Source organism: Oryctolagus cuniculus, chromosome 6 (genome assembly GCF_051225735.1).
Source record: "Oryctolagus cuniculus isolate XC-2025 breed Fujian yellow rabbit chromosome 6, ASM5122573v1, whole genome shotgun sequence".
In the NCBI taxonomy this organism is placed as follows: Eukaryota; Metazoa; Chordata; class Mammalia; order Lagomorpha; family Leporidae; genus Oryctolagus; species Oryctolagus cuniculus.
Window position 1 is genome coordinate 104,840,312 of NC_142872.1, and position 22,607 is coordinate 104,862,918.

Consider the following 22,607-nt stretch of genomic DNA (forward strand, 5'->3'; position numbering starts at 1 on the left):
GTGCTCTGTCTTCTAAGTCCGATATTCTCTCTTCTGTTTCACTGACTCTGTTTTTTAGACTTTCAAATGTGTTTGTCATTTGATCTATTGAGCTCTTCATTTCATTTTGATTTCTCTTCACTATCACACTTTCCTGCTCTACTAGTTTCTGCGTTTCATTTTGATTTTTCCTTAAAATTTCATTTTCACGAGAGATTTTCAATCCTGTCTAATAAGGATTTCTGTAGTTCAAGGATTTGCTTTTGAAAACTTCTAAATGTTCTTATCATAAATTTTTTGAAATCTGTACCTTGCATTTCTTCTATCTCATCATCTTCATAATCTTGGCTTGGGGTGTTTTGTTTATTTGGAGGCGTCATAGTGTCATTGTTGATCTTGTTCCCTCGATTTTTGTGTTTGTTGGTTGGCATTGTTAATTCTTCCCTCACTGTGAGGTTTTTTATATATATATATATATATATATATATATATACTATGTCTGTGTTAAGTGGACTGCCTGCTGTTGGAGGAGCCTTGGAGGCTTGAGATGGGTGTGGCCTGAGAGCTCTGCTTGGTTCTTCCGGGTTACGGGTGTGCAAAGGTGACACCCTCAGGTTATGCGTGGTAAATCTCTTTTTATTTATTTATTTTATTTTTTTATTCAGGAGGTAAGGAATACTGCACGGCTGAGCAGAATTGATGGTATTTAGCTTCCAATCTCTGGCTTAGACCCAAAGAGTCTGTGCTGGTTCAGTTTCTCCTGTGGATTCCCACTGGGTTGCTTAGGCTACTGAATTGTAGCCTTAGCTCTCCCCTTTTGTTATGCATATCTGAGTGGGGCCTGCTCTTTGTCTCTTGCTCGCCTTTGCAGGGTTGGCAGAGAGAGAGAAACTTGTTTGTACCAGTACCCCCCCACCTTTTTTTTTTTCCTTCTCTCCTGTAGTCAGTCTGGTGAACTTTCCCGCCTCAAAGCCCGCTTCCCTCTAGATTGTTTGCCATTTCCCCGCCAGTGTCTCCGGTTACTGAGCTCACCTCCCCTTCCAGCACTGATGTGTGGACTCGGAGCCCTGGGCGTCCCTGTTCTCCCCGCTGGTGTCTCTGTGACATCCACTCCCCTTCCTGCACTGGTGCGCAGACCCTGCGGCTCCCACGGCTTGGCTTCCGCACGGTGGGCGACTTTGCTCTCCCAGTAGGTCCTCCGAGTCACAGGCACTAGATCTGGAAGAGTTTCCTCTGCAATTTTTTCCTGATCCTTTTTCTGAGGCTACCGTAACTCCACTTTTATTAAACTAAATTTTCCCGGACTATCGTTGCGTGCCCCCACTATTCTGCCATCTTGGCTCCGCCCATCCAATGCCCAAATACTTCTTAAAATTCTTATTTCACCATGAATATTTTGAAATTCTGCAAAAGTGCATTCATATACATACATATGTAAAATCTTGATTATTAAGCTTTATAAATTCTAGGTTTGACATACAACCTAACAGTAATAAATAACAGTAGAATACAAAATTTTAGCTGAAGAACAATATATACTAATAAGATTTGAGCATACACACATATATAAATTGATTGCATTTTGTAACACAGCTATATGGCATATATTATCATTGGAAGATACTTTTCTATTAGGCTTTAAAAGTTGAAATTATTGGCGATTCTTTTGTATATATAATATATGTAATATTTCCATTGGGCAATTAATTTCAGATTCTATACATCTTCTTTCTTAAATTGAACTCTGCTGTTTAACATGGATATCACCATATTAGAGAAATGTTTTAAAATTATTTCTTTTGAAATTTTGTAAATTTTAATTTCAGTAATTTTTTTTCTGAGAAATTAGTATCTTACAAAACCTTAGATATCTTTATTTAAGTGTAACCAATCTTTGAAAAAATATTGGTTTAATAACTTTAATACTGATCCAAAGAAAATCTGATTAATTAAAATTTCAAATAAGGCCGGTGCTGCGGTCAATAGGCTAATCCTCCGCCTCTGGTGGCGGCACACCAGGTTCTAGTCCCAGCTGGGGTGCCAGATTCTGTCCCGGTTGCCCCTGTTCCAGTCCAGCTCTCTGCTGTGGCCTGGGAGTGCAGTGGAGGATGGCCCAAGTGCTTGGGCCCTGCACCCCATGGGAGACCAGGAGAGGGCACCTGGCTCCTGCCTTCGAATCAGCGCAGTGCACCTGCCGTGGTGGCCATTAAGGGGTGAACCATTGGAAAAAAAAGGAAGACCTTTGTCTCTGTCTCTCTCTCTCTCACTGTCCACTCTGCCTGTCAAAACAACAACAACAACAACAACAACAAATTCCAAATAAGATTTTCCAATAATCTTTCATAAATTAAAAACAAACTTATCTCATTTTAGAAACTATATGTCAAAATATAATCTAATAATAAGGCAGTTTTTAAACCTTAAATACTCATGTAAATACCACTACCTTCAGAATACTTAAATCACCTGCTACAACAAAATGCCTTTATGTGTAGACTACTGAAAGAACATAAAAATGAGTATAATGAGTCCCTCATCAGAGATCCTTATGCCCCAGAAAGAGGAACAACTTCTTTTTAATTACTAATCTGAATAAGTCTACTATCAGATTTTACATACCTTTATATATCCACAGAAATCAGCACAGTGTCTGACACATAGTAGGTGTTCAGGGTTTATTAAGTCAGTGAGTAAGTAAAAAAAAATGAATGAGCAAACTAAGCATCCTTTAAAAAATAATGTACTTTTCATTTTAACAACAGTGATGTATTATTCAGTAGTTATGTAAGATAATGTTTCTAGTTTCCTAATTTTCCCTACTCCATACTATGAGTGGGAATAGATTGATGATGGTATATGGGGTTAAATTATTTGGTTGTTGTAAAGCAATTCAAAAGCTTACAAATGTGCAGTTTGTCCTGTTATCCTCTAGAGGGAGATCATATACACTTGGGTAAAATATAAATAAATAGAAAGGTTCAGATGGCATGGTCAATTAACACTTTTTTGTTTTTGTTTTTGTTTTGTTTTGTTTTTTTGTTTGTTTGTTTTGTTTTGTTTTGTTTTGTTTTTTTGGGACAGGCAGAGTGGACAGTGAGAGAGAGAGACAGAGAGGAAGGTCTTCCTTTGCCATTGGTTTACCCTTCAATGGCCGCCGTGGCCGGCACGCTGCGGCCGGTGCACCGCGCTGATCCGATGGCAGGAGCCAGGTGCTTATCCTGGTTTCCCATGGGGTGCAGGGCCCAACCACTTGGGCCATCCTCCACTGCACTCCCGGGCCATAGCAGAGAGCTAGACTGGAAGAGGGGCAACCAGGACAGAATCCGGTGCCCCGACCAGGACTAGAACCTGGAGTGCCAGTGCTGCAGGCGGAGGATTAGCCTAGTGAGCCGTGACACCGGCTAAGTTAACACTTTTACATATGGATTTTACAGTTGTCATCCATATTTTTTCACATAAAGTCATTTTACTTTTCTCCAGGTAAATTTCAGAAATAAGCTCTTTGTTAGAGGGGTAATGATATAAACAGTCTTGGATTTCTAATTTTATATTTGGATTCTAAATATAGGGAAATCATAAAACAATGGAGAAGAACAAGAATATAGGGAAGAAGAAAAGTTCATTTACATATGAGTCATAAATTGTATATCACTTCTGACTTTGGAATAGTAATTGTCTTTCCTTTGATTCCATTCCCCTACTGTGTATGAATGTAGCATTTGTTTGGATGTGCACCAAACTGGCAGGGTGGCCTAAATAGTAAGAATTTTCAAATCTAATCATGAACAGTATGTGACTTTCAGATTAGTTTTTAATATTAGGTTTCACCTGGCAGTCAGATAATTAAGGGTTGGGGGTGGATTTCTGATAAACCAGTATGTCTCTTTTTTTTTTTTTTTTAATTCTTTATATATAAAGAAACATTAGCAATCTCCTTATGGGTACACCTTTATATATTTTAATAGTAAGATGGGCATGTTAGGCCCTCCACTTCGAACTGGAAGAAATGTGCAAAGGTTGTATGACTGTGATACAAAATCAAACAGTGCCAACAAAAGACATGAGTTATTACCCATTTACAAGTAAGTATTTGTAACTCAGTTTGGTTAATCATTTTCAGATATTTCTTTAAAGGATTTATATAGAATACTATGACTTTTAGCTTTTATATTTAAGTTTTTTTTTTCAAGTCAAAAACCACTAAATAATCTTATAGGACTTAAAGCTGTGATTTTTGATCAACATTTCTAGTGTTATAAGATAAAACTGCTTTAAAATCATTCAACTATAAATTTATAGAGAATTTCAGTAGCAGTCACCTTCGATCTTCTATAATTGTTTTCATGAAGTTTTCTTTTTAGAATAATAGTTTTAAGCAGAAGAGTATAGGAAGTGATGTTCCTGTACAAAGGGTCTTCAAAATCTTCACAGAAAATGTGTATCATGGAAAAACTATACAAGTACTTAAAAAACTTCTGCAACAAAATAAATTTCTTTTAGTTCCATTTCTGTGAACATTTTGAAGTGTTCTCATGTATTGTATTATCTTGCCAGACTGCCTTTTAGTGAAGCAAATGATGAATTAGTATAGATGGCCTGAAAAAAGATCTCAGAACACGTTAAGTCTAGCAATCGTTACTCTTTATTAGTAGATTGTAAATATCACAAAAGACAGAGATACTCTTTTCTGGCCTAGCTGACTGAGAAAATGTGGCAGTGATGTCATTTTAAAACTCTATAGCATGAGTCTTCAAGGCTTAACAATTTGGACCTCACTGTCAAATCTATCCCCTATCTTAAGTGGTGAAATTAGGGCCTAATAACTTAATTTGCTTGTTAACAGCATATAATAAACTCAATTACCTCTTAAACCAATTCCTACTACAACATTTTACCTACTATGTGTATATGAAAAATATTAATAAATTTAATTAGCACACAATAAAATAAAGATGAGAGAAGTCTTTAAGATATGAACAGCAGCCATGTTTTATTTGTTTTGTTTTGTTTTGTTTTGTTTTAATTTATTTGAGAGATAGAGAGAAAGCACTCCATCTGCTGGTTCATTCACTAGATATCTGCAGTATTCCTCAATTCGGGCTGAAGCTGGGAGCCAGGAACTCTATCAGGGACCCCCCATGGGTGGCAGTAACTCATTTACTTGAAACATTCTTGGTAAATACTAGAAGGAAGACTTTGTGCTCTGAGCCATTTTTCTTTGTTGTGGTATGACTCTGTGTACCTTCTGAAGTGGACCTTTAAGAAACACTAGTAGAAAGATAAATTAAGCACAATTCTAAAGTTAAACCTTCTTTGATCACTTATTTGAGCTATAATAGGTGGATTCCAGATCCGATTCTAGCCAGAAGAAGAAAATGCATGACTGATACTAGAGCAGCATGTTTCAAATACTGATCAGTCAGGACAGACAGTTCTTCAATTTCCTAAGAATAATGTTTGACATTCAAATTCTACCTCTTAAAAGATATTACTAAATATAAATGATAGTTAATATGAGAGCTATTAATGTTGATAATTTCTTTTATTTTCCTTTATATGTAAACCTTTTGAACTTTATCTGATGCAATTATCATGTTTATGAGTATATTTGTATCACTTGCGTAGCTCATGTGTATATTATATAAAGGTGATAGGATTTCTAATAAGACTATTCTAGAGCAAAGGGAAAAAAGCACCCTTGTCATTCAAATGCAATTCTTTGACAATTATTTTTGTAGAGCTTGAATTCCTAGAAAGGTACAGTAGCAGTTCTGCAAAATATAAAAGGAATCTACAAAAGTAGAGTAGACTAACTCACATGGATGGAGTAGGAGTGACAATTTGAAGAGTTCCAGGACATCCTATGCATGCACAAAGGTGATTCTTTGCTTGTGGAAGTTTAGAAGTAATTGAAGGGATTTACTCCAAGCAACTGCTTTCTTAAGGAAGGCATTGCATTCTGAATATGAGATTTGTAATACAACTCACTTAAGTAAAAGTTCAAATACAACTCTGATCACAGAGCTTCGCAACCTACATAATCTCTCTGAACCCAAGTTTTATTCAACTTTAAAATGGAAAGATATCTTCTGAAATTTTGGAGAAATAAATAAAATGAGGGGCCGATGCCGTGGCGCTATAGGCTAATCCTCCGCCTTGCGGCGCTGGCACACCGGGTTCTAGTCCCGGTCAGGGCACCCTGGTACACCGGATTCTGTCCCAGTTGCCCCTCTTCCAGTCCAGCCCTCTGCTGTGGCCCGGTAGTGCAGTGGAGGATGGCCCAAGTCCTTGGGCCCTGCACCCGCATGGGAGACCAGGAGAAGCACCTGGCTTCTGGCTTCAGATCAGCGAGATGCGCCGGCCGCAGCGTGCTGGCCGCAGCAGCCATTGGAAGGTGAACCAACGGCAAAAGGAAGACCTTTCTCTCTCTCTCTCTCTCTCTCTCTCTCTCTCTCACTGTCCATTCTGCCTGTCAAAAAATAAATAAATAAATAAATAAAAATAAGAAAATAACATGAGGTAGATGCAGTTCATATTTGGCATGTAGTGGATATTTGACAAGTAGTCCACATTGTTACTACCTGCATGTATTTTGGAAGTAGCCACTTAAAATTTAGAACATTCTATCTTGGTCACATAAATAGAGTCAGAAGAATTTTAGCGAAACTTTGAAGTTCTAATTGAAAGGAATTTTTAAAAATATTCTCCTTGTTCATATAATAACAGTACATTGCTTATTTATGAATGTAAAGATTTGACTAAATCTCTGAAAAGGGTTGAAATAATGCTTTGCTGAACATCTGATTCCTGACTGCAGCATACTAGCTGTATTACCTTGAACAAGTTACTGAAGGGCTGTTTGCCTCAGTTGCTTCATCTATAAAATGGAGTTATTAGTTATTATATGTGTCATAGGATTATTAAGATTAAATAAGCTTATATATGCAAGATAATCTGAATGTGTTTGGCATGTAGTAAATAAGAGCATATAGATGCTAACTTATAGTATTAGCAGTAACATTAGTAATGATATCATCAATTATACTAAATTTTTATACAAATTATAATTTATGTCTTCTAGCCTTCTATAAAGGTTTTTTTTTTTTTTTTGTTAGAGAAAGAGAGAGAGAGAGAAATCAGTCTTCTATCTGCTGATTCACTCCCCAAATGGCCATAACGGCCAGATCTTTACCAGTCAGAACCCAGGAACCAGGAGTGATAGCCCAGAGCTGGATTGGAAGTGGAACAGCCAGGTCTCGAACTGGTACCCATATGGGATGCCGGCACTATAGGTGGCAGCTTTACCTTTACACCACGGTGCTGGCTCCAGGGTTACCATTTTATAAATAAAAGAGCTCATTTGGAGAGAACTTGACCACTATCACAAAGCTAGTTAATAGTAGTTTAGATTTGAATCTAGGATCATCTTAATCCCAAAGCCTTTAGAATTACATCATCATTTAACTTTGTAAACTTTCTCTGATTTCTGAAGTTTCAACGTGAAAATTAAGTGATGATCCAACCAGAGCCTTCTCTAATGCCATATAATTTATATTGTGCAATTGAGAAAATTAAATTTTTAAAGGAAAAATTACATTAGCCCCTTTAAGTTTATAAATTGAATTTTTATCCTTTGAAATAATTAGTGTTTCATTTTATCAAGCACATTTCACATGCTTATGATAATGATAAAAACTTGTTTAATGTATTATTTGTACCTATTCTTAGGTATTAAATAGAACTTGCCTATTCGAGAATACTATAAATTTACATTTGTAAAGAAAATTTGAAGCCTTTCAAGATGGTTAACTTATAAATTTCATATAAAGCATGTGTACATATTTGAATCGATTTTAGATATTATGAGAATGATGTTAGTAGTGCAAGATGCTTGTTCATTTATCCTTGGTATTAACTACTGTTTGTTTTCATATTTCAAATAATTGGGCTTTAATGTTTTGAATTTCTCTGCAGCTTCTAATTACTTTTGTAGTCAAATATAGACAATTTGAGAAATAAAGCTTACTATTCAAGACTTTTTCATTATGCCATCTCTTTTTTTTCTTCTAGAACTAACATCAAACCTCGAAATTCCACACCACCTAGTCTGGCGCGAAACCCTGCCTCCGGTGTGCTTACAAGCAAAAGAAAAACATACGCTGACAGTTACAATGCAAGGTATGAGCCATCCTGCTATTCTGGTAAATAAAAATGAGATTAGATTCCCAGGAACCAAATACAAAAATAGATAACAAGCTATTTATAGAATGAATTTTTTCCTTTGCTGTTTGGTTTTAAGTTGTACACTAAACACATAGTTTGAATTTAAAATTTTCCTCTACCTCAGTGTTATAATTGTAGTTATAAATGCTCAATTTATTCATTTTATTGAATTCATTTGCATTTTTGTTTTAATTCTAACTGCAACATGGTTTTTACTTCTACAAATGGAGAAATAGACCCTTCAAACTACTGCTATTATGATTTTCAGCAACATTTTAGTATGTAAATCTCCTCTGAGCTGATTATTAATATACCTCGTTTTCTAATGTGTAATATTTACTCATCTTTTACATTACTGTTTTAAATATAATGAACTCATCTTAATTATAGCTATTTGTTTTTATCTCTATCTCACCCTTTTCCAGAAGCTTTTAAGGAAAGGTACATAAATATGTAAAGTACCATGAGATACAGCATTCTTTATAATTAGGAAGAATAGGGAGAAAAAAGGAGAAAATGAGAAAAGATACAATGAAAATGAGTGATACTTGTTTGTATAGGGACCCAAGGACTCAGGCTGTCCTTCACTGCTGTCCCAGGCACATTAGCAGAGAGCTAGATCTGAAGTCGAGTAGCTAGGACTCCAACAGGCATCCATATGAGATGTTGGCGCCTCAGGCGGTGGCTTTACCCATTAAGCCACAGCACCAGACCCCTCCTCCCAGAGATTTTGGTTTCTTTGGTTTGCACATTGGGGACCTGGGCATCTGCCACTTCAAAAACTTTATGAGAGTGATGCTTATGCATAACAAAGGATGAGAACAATGTGTAAATTTCTGTTTCTAGTTGGATTCTTTAGTTTTGATACATCTTAAATATTAAAATTTAAGTGAGTTTCTTAGAGGCCTAGAGCATGGTCATATTATGTTTTGTGTGTGTGTGTGTGTGTGAGAGAGAGAGAGAGAGCGCGCGAGAGAGAGAACCTTGTGTTTTGAATCATGGTTCTATTATGTTGTTGCATAATATGGCCTTGTTTTTTAATCTAAGTAAGACTAAAGTTTTCTTTTGAAAATGGAAAACTTGATAAATATGTATGCATATATGCAGTAATCTACCTAAATAAAAGGGTCATCTTATCTTTCCAAAAAGATGTCAAAAGAAATGCCAAAAGACGGAGGCAAAAATCACATTAAGAAATAAATTTGGGTTCTTTGCTTATATTTTTTGAAAGGTGACTGATGTCTAATGGGAAACCTAGACCCCTGTCCGTTGCTTGCTGGACTTACCTCCTTACCCCCAAGCAGATAGAAATAAATCTAGTTATAACAGATGAAGAAATCTCAGTGATTTCTTCTATTAAAACATGGTAGAATACATGTCTTTGAAAAGTTCTAAAATCACCTAAAAATGCTGGATATAGAGAAAAAGCTATTATTTACCAAAAATGTGATGAGATATATATCCTTTAAAAAGATAAATTATTGAGTAAATAATAATAACATCTTAGTAAATTTTCTGCATATCAGATCAGTATATTAGAAGTTTTTGTTGCCTAAAACAGTGTTTAGATTCTTACAGAAACACAAATGTAAGGTCCCTAGGAATCATTTACAAAGCTAAGCAAGAATTTTAAATTTGATGAAGAACATTATAAAACCTCAACAACATCAAGAAAAAAGACATGCCTTTTCCATAAAATAGAATGTTTAATATCATAAAGTTGCCTCATAAACACATCTTTTCCCAAATTAACACACAAATTCAGTGCAATTTTCAAACGAAATTCATGTATCTTGACAAGCTGTTTTCCAAATATCAGTGGAGAACAAAAGACCAAAATTAGCAGAGAAGTTAAAGAGAATAATGTGTGACTGATGTATGAAACTACAATAATTACAGCATTGTTATATTGCCTCAAGCATAGACAAATGGAATAATCAGAAATGACATTTGTAAAAAGATCCCAGTCCCACAAATAACTGGAAATTTGTCACATTTCAGAGGTAGCAATGAATATTTGGAAATTTGAAAAGTACTAGGACTGGCCGGTGCCGCGGCTCAATAGGCTAATCCTCCGCCTTGTGGCGCCGGCACACTGGGTTCTAGTCCTGGTCGGGGCGCCGGATTCTTTCCCGGTTGCCCCTCTTCCAGGCCAGCTCTCTGCTGTGGTCCGGGAGTGCAGTGGAGGATGGCCCAAGTGCTTGGGCCCTGCACCCCATGGGAGACCAGGATAAGTACCTGGCTCCTGGCTTTGGATCAGCGTGGTGCGCCGGCTCCAGTGCGCCAGCTGTGGCGGCCACTGGAGGGTGAACCAACAGCAAAGGGAAGACCTTTCTCTCTGTCTCTCTCACTATCCACTCTGCCTGTCAAAAAAAAAAAAAAAAAAAAAAAAAAAACAGAAAAGTACTAGGACTATAGGACATGTGTTATGTAGAAAAAATTTTTTATACATTACCATATAAGGTCTGAAAAATCAATTACTAGTAAATTAAGGTGGAAAGAAAGCTGTCAGTATTTTAAAATATAGAAAAATCTTACTCTGAGCTAAGAAAGGATTTCTTAGTTAATTTAGCAAGTGTTCAAAGGATTGATGTATTTGATCAAATTAAAGTAAAAAACTAATACTGCAAAAGACTGCCTGGATAGAGTGAAATAACGTGGTGGATTAGAAAGGAAAATTAACAGTGTACATAGCAAGTCAAGAATATTTGGGTGTTTTCTACATTTAAGATTTTAACTGAACCTTTACAGTACAAAAATATCTGGGTTTTTTGGGGAGAGGGGATTGGAAATGGACAATTAACAGAAGAGATTCAGGTGGCAAGAAAACATGAAAAAAACATAATCATGAAAAAAACATGATCAGCCCCACAAGCAGTTGGGAAAAAGTATGTGACATCCACAGTAGTCTACCATTTCGTCTCCACCAGATTAGTAAAAATGAAATACTCGACACAGTACAAATTTTGTTAAACTATGATTTTGAGAAACATTATGGCACCAGAGTGTAAATTTTACTAACCAGTCTGTAGAGAAATTTGACGATTATCTGGTTAAGTAGAAGCTTTGAGATTTTGACAGATATTTATTAATGTTGGTGTTATAAGTGTTGATTTCCCTAAATGTGCCTACTGCAGAATCGAAATAATCTTTTATCTTTTGAAGAAGTTCTTAGATATTTTCTTGACAATAATGCTAGCCTATTTAACCTTGTTTCTCTTCCTTGACTAGAGTTACATCTTTTAATTCATTAATATTTTCTTTGTGGTTTAAAGGAATTATGCTGATGCTCTAAGTTTGCTCTCAATAAGAATATGCTTCTTGGCCAGCGCCACGGCTCACTAGGCTAATCCTCCACCTGAGGCACCAGTACCCCAGGTTCTAGTCCCAGTCGGAGCGCTGGATTCTATCCCGGTTGCTCCCCTTCCAGTCCAGCTCTCTGCTGTGGCCCAGGAAGGCAATGGAGGATGGCCTAGGTGCTTTGTCCCTGCACTTGCATGGGAGAGCAGGAGGAGGCACCTGGCTCCTGGCTTTGGATTGGCGCAGCGCGCCAGCTGTAGCAGCCATTTGTGGTGTGAACCAACGGAAAGAAGACCTCTCTCTCTCTCTCTCTCTCTCTCTCTCTCACTGTCTAACTCTGCCTGTCAAAAAAAAAAAAAAAAGAATATGCTTCTTAATGCAGGAGATGATAATTCTTCCTACCTCTCTCGAGTGGGGCTGAAAGAGAGGGAAAAAAGTATTCAAATACATAAAATCCTGATATTTCACTTCATTTTCATCTCTGTGACTTTTAAATCTCCACTGCTTTATTATAAAGACATTGATTCTTTTTTAAAATATTTATTTTCATCAGAGAGAGAGAGAGAGTTGAGAGTGTTTCCATCTGCTGGTTTACTCCCTAAATGTCCTTCATCAGTCATTGGCTAGTCTAGGCTGAAGCCAGATGCCTGGAACTCTTATCAGAGTCTTCCACATGGTGACAGGGGCCTAAGTACTTGAGCCATCATCTACTGCCTCCCAGGGTACACATTAACAGCATGGGAAACAGACTTGGGACTTGATCACAGACCCTCTGCTAACGGGATGTGTGTATCCCAAAAGCAGCAGCTTACCTCAGTTCGGCCACAATGCCTGTCTCCTCCACCTTTTTTAAAATGATTCTTTATTACCTCTAAAATGTATGAAAGTCTTACCAAAAATGTGAATCACCTAGGATACCTATGTGGGAAAATGATGTTTTATTTTCCAGTAGTATCAAGCTTACAATCTCCAAGTGACTAAAAGTTCATTTTATGGTGGCTTTAAAATAAGCATCATAAAGAGAGGGAGGGAAGTAAAGACATTCTTATTGAAATCAAATAGATTTATTTCTTTATTTGAAAGGCAGAGGCAGAGAGAGAGATGTCTTCCATCACAGGTTCACTCCGCAAATGGCTGCAATAGCTAGAGCTGGGGTGATCTGAAGCCAGGAGCCAGGAGCTGCTGCTTTCAGGTCTCCTATGTGGCTGCAGGGGCCCAAGGACTTGGGCCATCTTCTTCTGCTTTCCCAGGCCATAGCAGAGAGCTGGATTGGAAGTGGAGCAGCCGAAATTCAAACCGGCGCCCATATGGGATGCTGACACTTCAGGCAGCAGCTTTACCCGCTGTGCCACTATGCTGGGTCCCCTCTCCCCCTTTTTTTTAATAGATGTTTTTGTGTATTAAATGCCTACACAGAAAACGGATGGAAAGCTTGACTACCTTTGGTCAAGATAAATTCTCCTGACAGTGATAAATATGATGCTAAAGAAAACATTAAGAATTACAGTATTTACCTACAGGAATTCTCTTAATTTGAAATAGAAGACCGTTAAAAATGAGATTAAGTTACTAATAACACTTTTCATATCCTGTTTCTTAAGGCTTATAGATTGAAAGCTTTTGATGTGAACTTTGTCTTTCTGTTTTTTTCTATACTTCTTCAGGCCAGATGGAGACTATACATCTTCACTTAATGGTGGAAATATTAAAGGCCTTGAAGGAAATTCATCTGGACATTTACCAAAATTCTGCCATGAGTGTGGGACTAAATACCCTGTAGAATGGGCAAAGTTCTGTTGTGAATGTGGCATTCGGAGAATGATTCTGTGAACAGCATTCCAAAAGAAAAAAAACCAGGTTCAGAATTCTCTGATTATTGCTGCTTAGACAGCTAGAGCACTTCTCTAGTTACTTTGTGCTAAAAATATTTAAAATACATTTTTAAGTAATTTTTAGCACATACATAACCTTAGGCTGTATAATCTGTATAAATGTGTACATATACTGTATATAATAAATACCTGATACCCTGAACTGTGCCATTCAAGGAAATATTCACTTATCTGTCAGAAAATCATTTCAAATGGAGTCATTAACTTAGGTATTACATTTCTCTTGTTGTTAAAGCATGTTAAGTACATATGTACACACATTCTCAGACTGTATGCTTAGCTCTTCAAATCTAAGGTAACTATAACTTCGAACAAAAAATCAGAATGAACATTTTTATCATTGGTACTTGTCTTCATATGGTGTTGTAGTAGGATGGGAAACTTGGTATTTTGTATTTGAGGATAATGGTTTTTGTTAACTGTTTAGGTTTGTGAGGTCATTTTCCTATTGAGATCTTTAATAACTAATTTTATAAATCTTAAAAAAATACAGAAAAAAAAACCATGTTTATGTTGCTCTTGGTATTTATTAATTATATAAAGATCTTTACTCATTCTGTGAAAATGTAATTATGCATTTCCTTTCCAGAAACACAAATATAAAAATACAAATGTCTTATAACTGAATGAGCTTTTTTAACTTCTGTGTGGATTATTTGAACATATATATCTAGTCTTCTTACATTCTGATTATGTTCCCAAATTTTACTTTCTTTTCTTTCTTTTCCATAACCTGTCTAGTTTTAATTTAACTACTTCATTTTTACAGACTCCTTGTTATATCCTACATGTTTAAAAAGATTTTGTTTCTGTGTAACTGAATTTAGACAAAGTTATTTTTGATACATTTTAAAACAAACCGCCTCACCTAATAAGTAATAACCATAGTATTAATCATTAGTGCTGAGCATGCAGGTCAAAAGTATTTGAATATTAGTTCCTTGATGTATACTTAAGTGTAGTTATGAGTAGGACAAAATAATATTTAAGTTTTCCTACTCATTTTCTTTAGTGTTTAGTGTTGAATCATTATTCACATCTCAATGAAAGTCATGGAAAATGTCTTACGCATAACTGACCTGTTATGTAACTAAACATATACAGAAATTTGTTTTCTCTTCAGCTTGACTAAAAGAGAGCTTTTAATCATTGTCACTTTCAATGTAACGTATTTAGAAGGGAATCAATAATTTTGTAGTAATTTCAGTTCAAACATAAGTGAGCTTTGCTCTTATAAAGGCATAAGCACATCTATATTTATGTAATTTCTAGCTCGTTTATGGTTCTGGTCAACTGTAAGGTTCAATGTAGAAAATTGTAGTGTATAATTTTTCTGAAATGTACTTTTTTGGTTTTGGTTAGCTGCTTTTTGTTTAATTTTGGACAGGAGTTTAAACTTAGTGACATAGGAGTTGTTATTTTATGTACCTTATGCCTTTTTCCTGATTTTAAAATATTTTCCTGGCTATCATATTCAGTCATATTGATAAAAGAAAAAATAGAAGATATCCATCAGCTAGAATAAGCAGTAATGTGTTTAAAAGACTAGTGTACATGTTAGATTTCCGTTTCAGTCACTTTTATTTTGTCCTAATTGTTAAAAATCACATGAAGAACACTGAACACTTGTTTTATCTTAGGAATGAACACTATTTTCTTTCAAGTATTTTTTTTAAGACATAATTTTTCGTGTGCTTAAGGCAGGGGTAGATAAAGGAATTTAAATTATATAAATTGGCACGTGTTTGAATTTTACACTGAATTTTGAAGTAGCAAGTAAATGTTGTAGTGTACTACATGGAAATGAATTGGTAAGAAATCATCCAATTCAGACCTCAGAGATTGTTATAAACAATTAGTAGATGAAATATATTTATGACTTATGAAACATGTTGTGGCAATTTAAATGCATTTTATATTGCATATTTTATTCTCACATTGATTTGTTGTGCAATGGTTGTTGAGAAATCTTTCTATGCACCATTTTATTTATTTTCACCAGTATTATACTGTGTAGTAGAATAAAAAATCATAAGCTTAAATTAAAAATGTAAAAATTGCTTATCTATTATTCAAAAGTCATTAGCTTGAAAAAGTAAGATAATTGTGGCTATGTTGTCTCTTATGTGTTTTTATTACAAATAATGTCTTCATTTTTGAGTCACTTCAATAAAGACATGAAGCTTAAAAGTGCTATTTGGCATTCATTGATTTTTAGCAATATATAAATAGAAAGATAAGAACACCGATTACAGATAAAATATTTGAAGTAAAAAGTACAGATTTTTAAAAATAAGAAGGTAGTTTTATTGGCTTTTTAAGGCCCTTGTATTTTTAGAAGTTTTGTTACTAGTTATTGCATTATTTTTAGGGCTTCAAAGCATTGTAAAAATTTTTTAGGTATGCAGACATTATCTTCATACCTAATAAAATTTAACAATGCAGAGCATTAGGGATGTCACAGTAGAGAGCAGATATTTAGAATTAATTACTATAATTTAATGGCAAAAGCCATTTGTGATAAATATTTAATGATTTAGACCATATTAAAAAGTTTAGAGACTGTTATCTGTAGTAAAAGTATGAGGAAAGTTTCAGGGATTGAAACAATACCAGCAGTACATAGAAAAAAATCAGCAAAACTCTTTGGATTCCATGTATATGTATTTTTTATGGTAAATGTATTTTGAGTCCTAAGATAGGTTGATTTATTTTGCTAGCTGACTATATTATTGAATATAAGAACAGAATTATTTTTCAAAAAGTTATTGGTAGCCACATTCCTTTTTTTTTTTTTTTTTTTTTGACAGGCAGAGTGGACAGTGATTGAGAGACAGAGAGAAAGGTCTTCCTTTTGCTGTTGGTTCACCCTCCAAAGGCCGCCGCGGCCAGTGCATCGTGCTGATCTGATGGCAGGAGCCAGGTACTTATCCTGGTCTCCCATGGGGTGCAGGGCCCAAGCACTTGGGCCATCCTCCACTGCACTCCCTGGCCACAGCAGAGAGCTGGCCTGGAAGAGGGGCAACCGGGACAGAATCTGGCGCCCGACCAGGACTAGAACCTGGTGTGCCGCAAGGCTGAGGATTAGCCTAGTGAGCCGAGGCGCTGGCCGCCACATTACTTTTTATTTTCATTTAGAATAATTAGGTAAATACTCAGGATGCCAATGTAAACGCATACGTTTTTGCTTAAGGTAATGTGGTGAGTTGTTTTTCAACCACTAGAGGGTGCTTGTGGATAATGTAATTGCTAGCCTACATTTCTATCTTAAAGGCTTTAGCAATATTTTTATTTTTTGACAATTTTTTTTCTTCTCTGTCCCAGTGATTGGGAGTAGTTGATAGAAATGATTGTTGTAATTGATAGAAACAGCATTTATACTTTACAATATTGTCTTAGCAAAATTATGTATGTCAACCATATCACTTATTGATATACCAAATACTTGAAATAGTGGCATTAGTCTTACATCTGTGTTGTAGTGCAGTTTAGTAATTTACCATCTCTTTTAACATAAGGATCTCTTTTCCTAGTCAGCTAGCCTAAATTAACATTATCTAGTATATGAAGGTGGCATCTATTTAGATAATACTTAGTAAAGTAGTGGCTATGCCAATTAATGTAGGATACACTAAGCTGAAGCTTTATGCTTAGAAACATTTAAAAAGTGCCTTTTGTACTCTTCTATAAAATCCTGTGTATCAAGAGAATCAATTGATGAGATTAAATCTTTCTTAAGTTGATATATATCTGGAGTAGCTTGATATAAACAAATGATTACAAATAAGGGCAAAAATAAGTGATTCCCTTTTTTAAAAATAATCTTATTTTTTGAATTTGAGAGAGAAAGCTCCCACCTCTTGATTCACTTCTCTTAGGCCTGAAATGGCTGGGGCTTCACTTTGCTAAAGCTGGGATACACGAACCTAGACCATATCTTCCACAGAGGTGGCAGGGAAACAAATACTTGAGCCATTGCTTGCAACCTTCTGGTGATGCAGGGAGGCATACAAGATAAAACTTATGAGGTTTGTGAGCTGGAAGACCGTGCCTTCACCACGCCCCTGTGTGACTTCATGCCCCTACCTGACCACACCTGTGTGTCCACCGGCCAATCAGGTTAATTAACCACTCCCCTTTGGTAGTACGTTAAAGGCCTGGGACACAATGGGCACAGCCCTTTCTTTTTTTTAGCCTTTTGCCAGTGTGGGCCTGTGCTGCCCTGTGCCTCCAGGGCACATGGCCTTCTGGCCACCTGCTCCATGCTTTCTGACCTGCATGCTCCTCCATGTGGCTGGCTCCTGGTACTCAGTATGAATCCGGATTTCCCTCTCTTTTAGATAGGGCCCTCACGCCTATGCATTTCTCTCGCTGAATAAAAAGCTTAAACACTTACTATGCCTTCTTGTTCATTTATGCCAGTATTCAGAATTCTTCTCTGAATATTAGGCAGCAACCCACACAGGCCTATTAATATTGGGAATTTATTAATAAGCACACGGTGATACCGTATGGCCCCCCATATTCCAATATCACAGGGGTCCATATTGTCAGGAAACTAGAATTGGGAGTGGAGCCAAGACTCAAACCTAGGCAAATGGGATGTGGTCATCTCAAGCAGAACCTTTAACCTCTGCGCCAAATACCCACTCCCTTATTCACTTTAATACAACTTGTTTATCATACAGGTGCTGACAGAGTTCTACAGCAGTGGTAAACAGAGCTTCTTCCCACTACAAGTTATACAGCTGACTATATATATTGTTTTTGTTTTTTGTTTCTGTCCATTGCTTAGGATGAAAGCTTGTAAAATATAAGCAAGAGCTGCATTACTTTTTGGTGGAGAAAAGGTAAGTGGCTTTGGAAGCCTGCATGTGGTGGGGCCCGTTGGATTTCTAAAATATAAACTGTTTCTACTGCTTGAGGACAGAGGTTAAACTGGTCTTATTGCATATAACTTAGTCTTCCGCCTCCTTTCAGCCCAAGCACTCTGTTTCTATGCTTAGGTAGAGTTTGGAGTCATACACTTGAGGAAAGCAGATGGCCAGGAGGGCTGAGCACTTGAGAACACTCAACAGTGAAATGCTGGTTTTCATTCATCAAATCAGTGATCTCAAATTATAAAACTGAAAACTGCCATGGGACATTAAGATGAATGCCTTTTATTTGGCCCAACAGTTAAGGTGCTTGTATCCTGTATCAGAGGGTTGTGGTTCAGTTTCCTGCTAGTGCAAACTCAGTGGTGATAGTTGCCATAATTGGGTCTTTGCCACTCACCCAGGAGACTTGGATTAAGTTTCCATTTGTGGACACTGGGGGCGTGAGCCAAGGATGGGAATGCTATCATGTCCTCTCTATCTCCCTGCCTCTCAATAATGATATTAATAAAAAAAAAAAGAATCCCTTATCTACTGTTTTTAATAATACAAATTGATAATGGCTTTTGAAAAAGTTGACTGAGGTTACTTTTAAAACCTTTTAAATATTTATACCTCATGACCTAGTAATTGTATATCTAAGATACACCTCGTGGGGATGTATTCTGAAGTATAGAAAAATATTTATGTTGGACATGACTTATAGTATAGTGATAAAAGTTGAAGAAAATTTTACAAATTAGGTATTAAAGCACTTTCAAATAACTGACATATAAAGATATACTTTAAGAGAAAATCAGTTTAAAAATAGCATATGTGCATAAAGGATGATTCCAATTATATAAAAAATTTATACAAATAAAAGACTTGAAATACATTCCTCAATACATCATGCTTGTTTTTACTAGAAAGGTATTTGGTAAAGTTTTAAAAATATTTTTATACTGCCAATTTTTAAATGCTATTGTATAATCTTTAAAAAGTAAATAGGGTTTTCTTAAAAATCATTTGCATGAAGCCATATATATTTATTTTTTAAAGATTTAATTTATTTATTTGAAAGAGGAGAGACAGAGAAGAAATCTTCCATCCGCTGGTTCAGTCCCCAAATGGCCACAACAGCCAGGGATGGGCCAGGCTGAAACCAGGGGCCAGAAGCTTCTTCATGGGTTTCCCACAGGGGTGGCAGGGGCTCAAGCACTTGGACCATCTTCTGCTGTTTTCCCAGGTACATTAGCAGGGAAGCTGGATCAGAAGTGGAGTAGCCAGTTAGATCAGAACTGGTGTCAATATGGATGCTGGCACTGCAGGTGGTGGCTTACCCTGCTATGCCATGTTGTTGGCCCTGACAATACTTTATTTAAACTCGCTACTTCATTATTTTCTGACATTCACAAATGTATTGTCCAATTTATAGGACACCTATAAAGACTTAAATGGAGCATTAAGTATACCATTTATGTTAACTTATAAATATTGTAATATTTGTAATAAATATTCACAAAATTGAAAACTTCCCACTCAATGAGTTAAGATGGTTTTTATAATGAATTTATTACTGATAATGATCTGTCAACTCTAGGTGAAATTTTAATGAAATTATTTTTCCTGAATTTCACTCAAGAAGATATTCTAGGGGCCGGCGTTGTGGCTCACTTGGTTAATCCTCCTCCTGCGGTGCCAGTATCTCATATGGGCGCTGGGTTCTAGTCCCATTTGCTCCTCTTCCAGTCTAGCTCTGTGCTGTGGCCCGGGAGGGCAGTGGAGGATGGCCCAAGTGCTTGGGCCCCTGCATCCGCATGGGAGACCAGGAAGAAGCACCTGGCTCCTGGCTTCAGATCGGTGCAGTGCTGGCCGTGGCAGCCATTTGGGGAGTGAACCAGCGGAAGGCCACAATGCCTTATACTTACAGATTCTAAGTGATATAACTGTTATTATTATATAATAATATAGATCTTATTGTTATTTATATTTTATAATTATGTTATAATTATATGTTGATGAAATGACGTATTTAATTCCTGCTAGACAGTCTTCTAGGTACAGTGAACAAAGCAGTCAACATTGCCTACCATTTTGAAGTTCATATTACAGTAGAAAAAGATTGAAAATAAGAACAATAAGTAAGTAAATATACTTTATCTTAAATTGTGATAATGCTGTGTAGAGAAAGTGGGAGGGTGGCTAGAAGGTAGACAAGATAGAGGTTGGAAGTGGCTTACAATATTAGATGAGTGTTCAGAGAAGATGATTTCATTGATAAAGTGATCTATGAGCACACCTTTTGGTTTATTGATCTTAATTTTTTATTGAATACTCTAACTTCTAGAGCTTTCTGTTAGATTATTTGGCTTATTCAGACTACGATTTGAATAGGAGAATGACATGGTCTGATTTACACATCTAAACTGAATGCTTGTTTATTATTTGGCTCCTAAATTAGAGATAAAAGCAAGAGATAATAGTTATACCCCATTCCTCTCTGAGAAAGCCATATAAACTCACTCACCAAATTAAGTATTTTTTAGCGTTCAGCTTTCAGAGAAGTATTATACCATGCCAACATGATGTAGAGTTTAAGCAAACAGACTTTTCTCCTTCACCTGAGTTTAACACAAAAGGAGCAGTTTTCTCATTTCAGAAGACTGCTCGCCTGGCCACTAATCTCCAATCTGTGGGCCCATTTATTTGAAATAAAGCCCTTTTTGCTTTTGACTCAACTACTTTGTCTTGATTACAGAGGCAAAGTTTACACATTAATTTTACTCTCTTAAAATAGTACCTAATGTTCATAACACATTTGCTTTTCATTCCTCATTTCTCATTCAACCATGTAAAATAAATTCAATAGCATTTTTATGTGTAAGGCATAGAGATCTCTCTAAGTTACCTTGAGAAATAGGGTTTTTGTATGAGACACATGTGATTTAGAACTGGAAAGTGGTTAGTTCCTGAGGAAGCTCAAAGGATTGGTCCATCTGTCAACCTCTATGATTTCTAGCTCATCAATCCCTTCACTCACTATATAGCTTCTTTTGTTTCCTCACTCCTTTAGCTTACCATTGCTCAGCTTAATTAAACTAAACAACTTCCTTTGTATTTCAGAGTCATTTTGGCAAATTTATGAGGAATTGTGGCTCAGATTCCTAGCACACAGCACTTTATCAGCACATCTTTTCAAGCCATGACATGCACATCACAGATCACTAGCCAGCTTGTTAATGGTTTCACTTAGTGCAATTGCCCTGTTGTCTCTTCCCATTAATTGGGTTAGAGTCATGAATTCATTTGATAAAGAATAGGACCACTTCACAGAAGTCACGGGTAATGCAGAACCCTTTCAGATGTAGACATGGCAGGGAATGATGGGCATAGTATTTGTTTATGTTTGTGATAGGCTTCAAATTGACAAATTTGAAATGTGGTTGGCATAAAAATGCAGAAATACAGAGAACTATCAGTAACTGTTACTATTAATCTAGTGCCAACATTCTGAATCAGTATGTCAGTAAAGAGATCCCTGAGAAATATGTATCCAGATGTTCTGATGATGGAGTAATGAGTCGTTTAAAAATGAAAATTCAGCACATCTATTGTTTTCATAATATAAACCTCAGAAAGTAATTTTTACAAAATCTTGGCTGATGGTGCTATGCAGAACATAAAGTAAGAATTTAAAATGTGAGATTTCAAAAATTTCTACATGCGCAGAGGTTGTATCCATATTAACCAACTCACCTCACACCTACCTTGCTTTGTAGTGGCTAGAAAACAAAGATACAAGAAACACAATAACAACTCTGTGGGTAACTTTTCCCAAGCATTTTTGGCACACAATGTATATTGAATAATCACCCATGAGTGTGAATTTTCTCTAAATTTCAAATCTAACATAATTTTTTTAAAAATGGTAGAGAATTTAAATAACTCTTTTAAGAAATATTTACAAGTGTGATCCCTATTTTGCCACAATCTTAGGGGGAACAATTTAACACTGTTAGGAACTGTTATAAGCAGGCTTCAAGGAAGCAGTTTTGAGGAAGTTTGAAGAGTTCACCTTTAGAAATGTAAATTTCTTCATTTCACTAACTAATCATTTATCATCAATACCAGTTCACCAGGGGAGACTAATACCACATTGTTAACCATAATTTGTTGTGAAATGAAACATAGCCTACTTAGAAAAGTCCATCTGAAGAAAGAAAACTTGATTAGGCTAATTGAAAATAGACCTTAGTAAAAAATAAGAGCGAGAATAAGAAGGGGAAAAGGAAGTGGGGGTAGAAGTATGAATGGGAGGGTGGGCATGGTGGGAAGAATTATCATGGTCCTAAAG

At 36.2% G+C, this 22,607-nt stretch overlaps 1 protein-coding gene and 1 long non-coding RNA gene across 3 annotated transcripts in view; both read left to right on the plus strand.

The window, feature by feature from the left end:
* The window catches only part of ZC2HC1A (zinc finger C2HC-type containing 1A), a 56,447-nt gene extending 40,863 nt beyond the window's left edge, over positions 1-15,584 (plus strand). Inside the window, exons 8-10 of one of the 2 annotated variants that reach the window (XM_008255684.5) lie at positions 3,945-4,061; positions 8,050-8,157; positions 13,167-15,584. In XM_008255684.5, the coding sequence (XP_008253906.2) occupies positions 3,945-4,061; positions 8,050-8,157; positions 13,167-13,332 (391 nt within the window). In that variant the 3' untranslated portion in view covers positions 13,333-15,584. The remainder of the gene's footprint in view (positions 1-3,944; positions 4,062-8,049; positions 8,158-13,166) is intronic. The other variant, XM_002710650.6, reaches the window with a different exon arrangement.
* A 2,603-nt stretch (positions 15,585-18,187) lies between these two features.
* On the plus strand, positions 18,188-20,373 carry LOC149126251 (uncharacterized). Its single transcript, XR_016235751.1, has 2 exons — positions 18,188-18,244; positions 20,300-20,373. It is a non-coding gene; the product is annotated as an uncharacterized LOC149126251 (long non-coding RNA).
* The last annotated feature ends 2,234 nt before the right edge of the window (positions 20,374-22,607 follow it).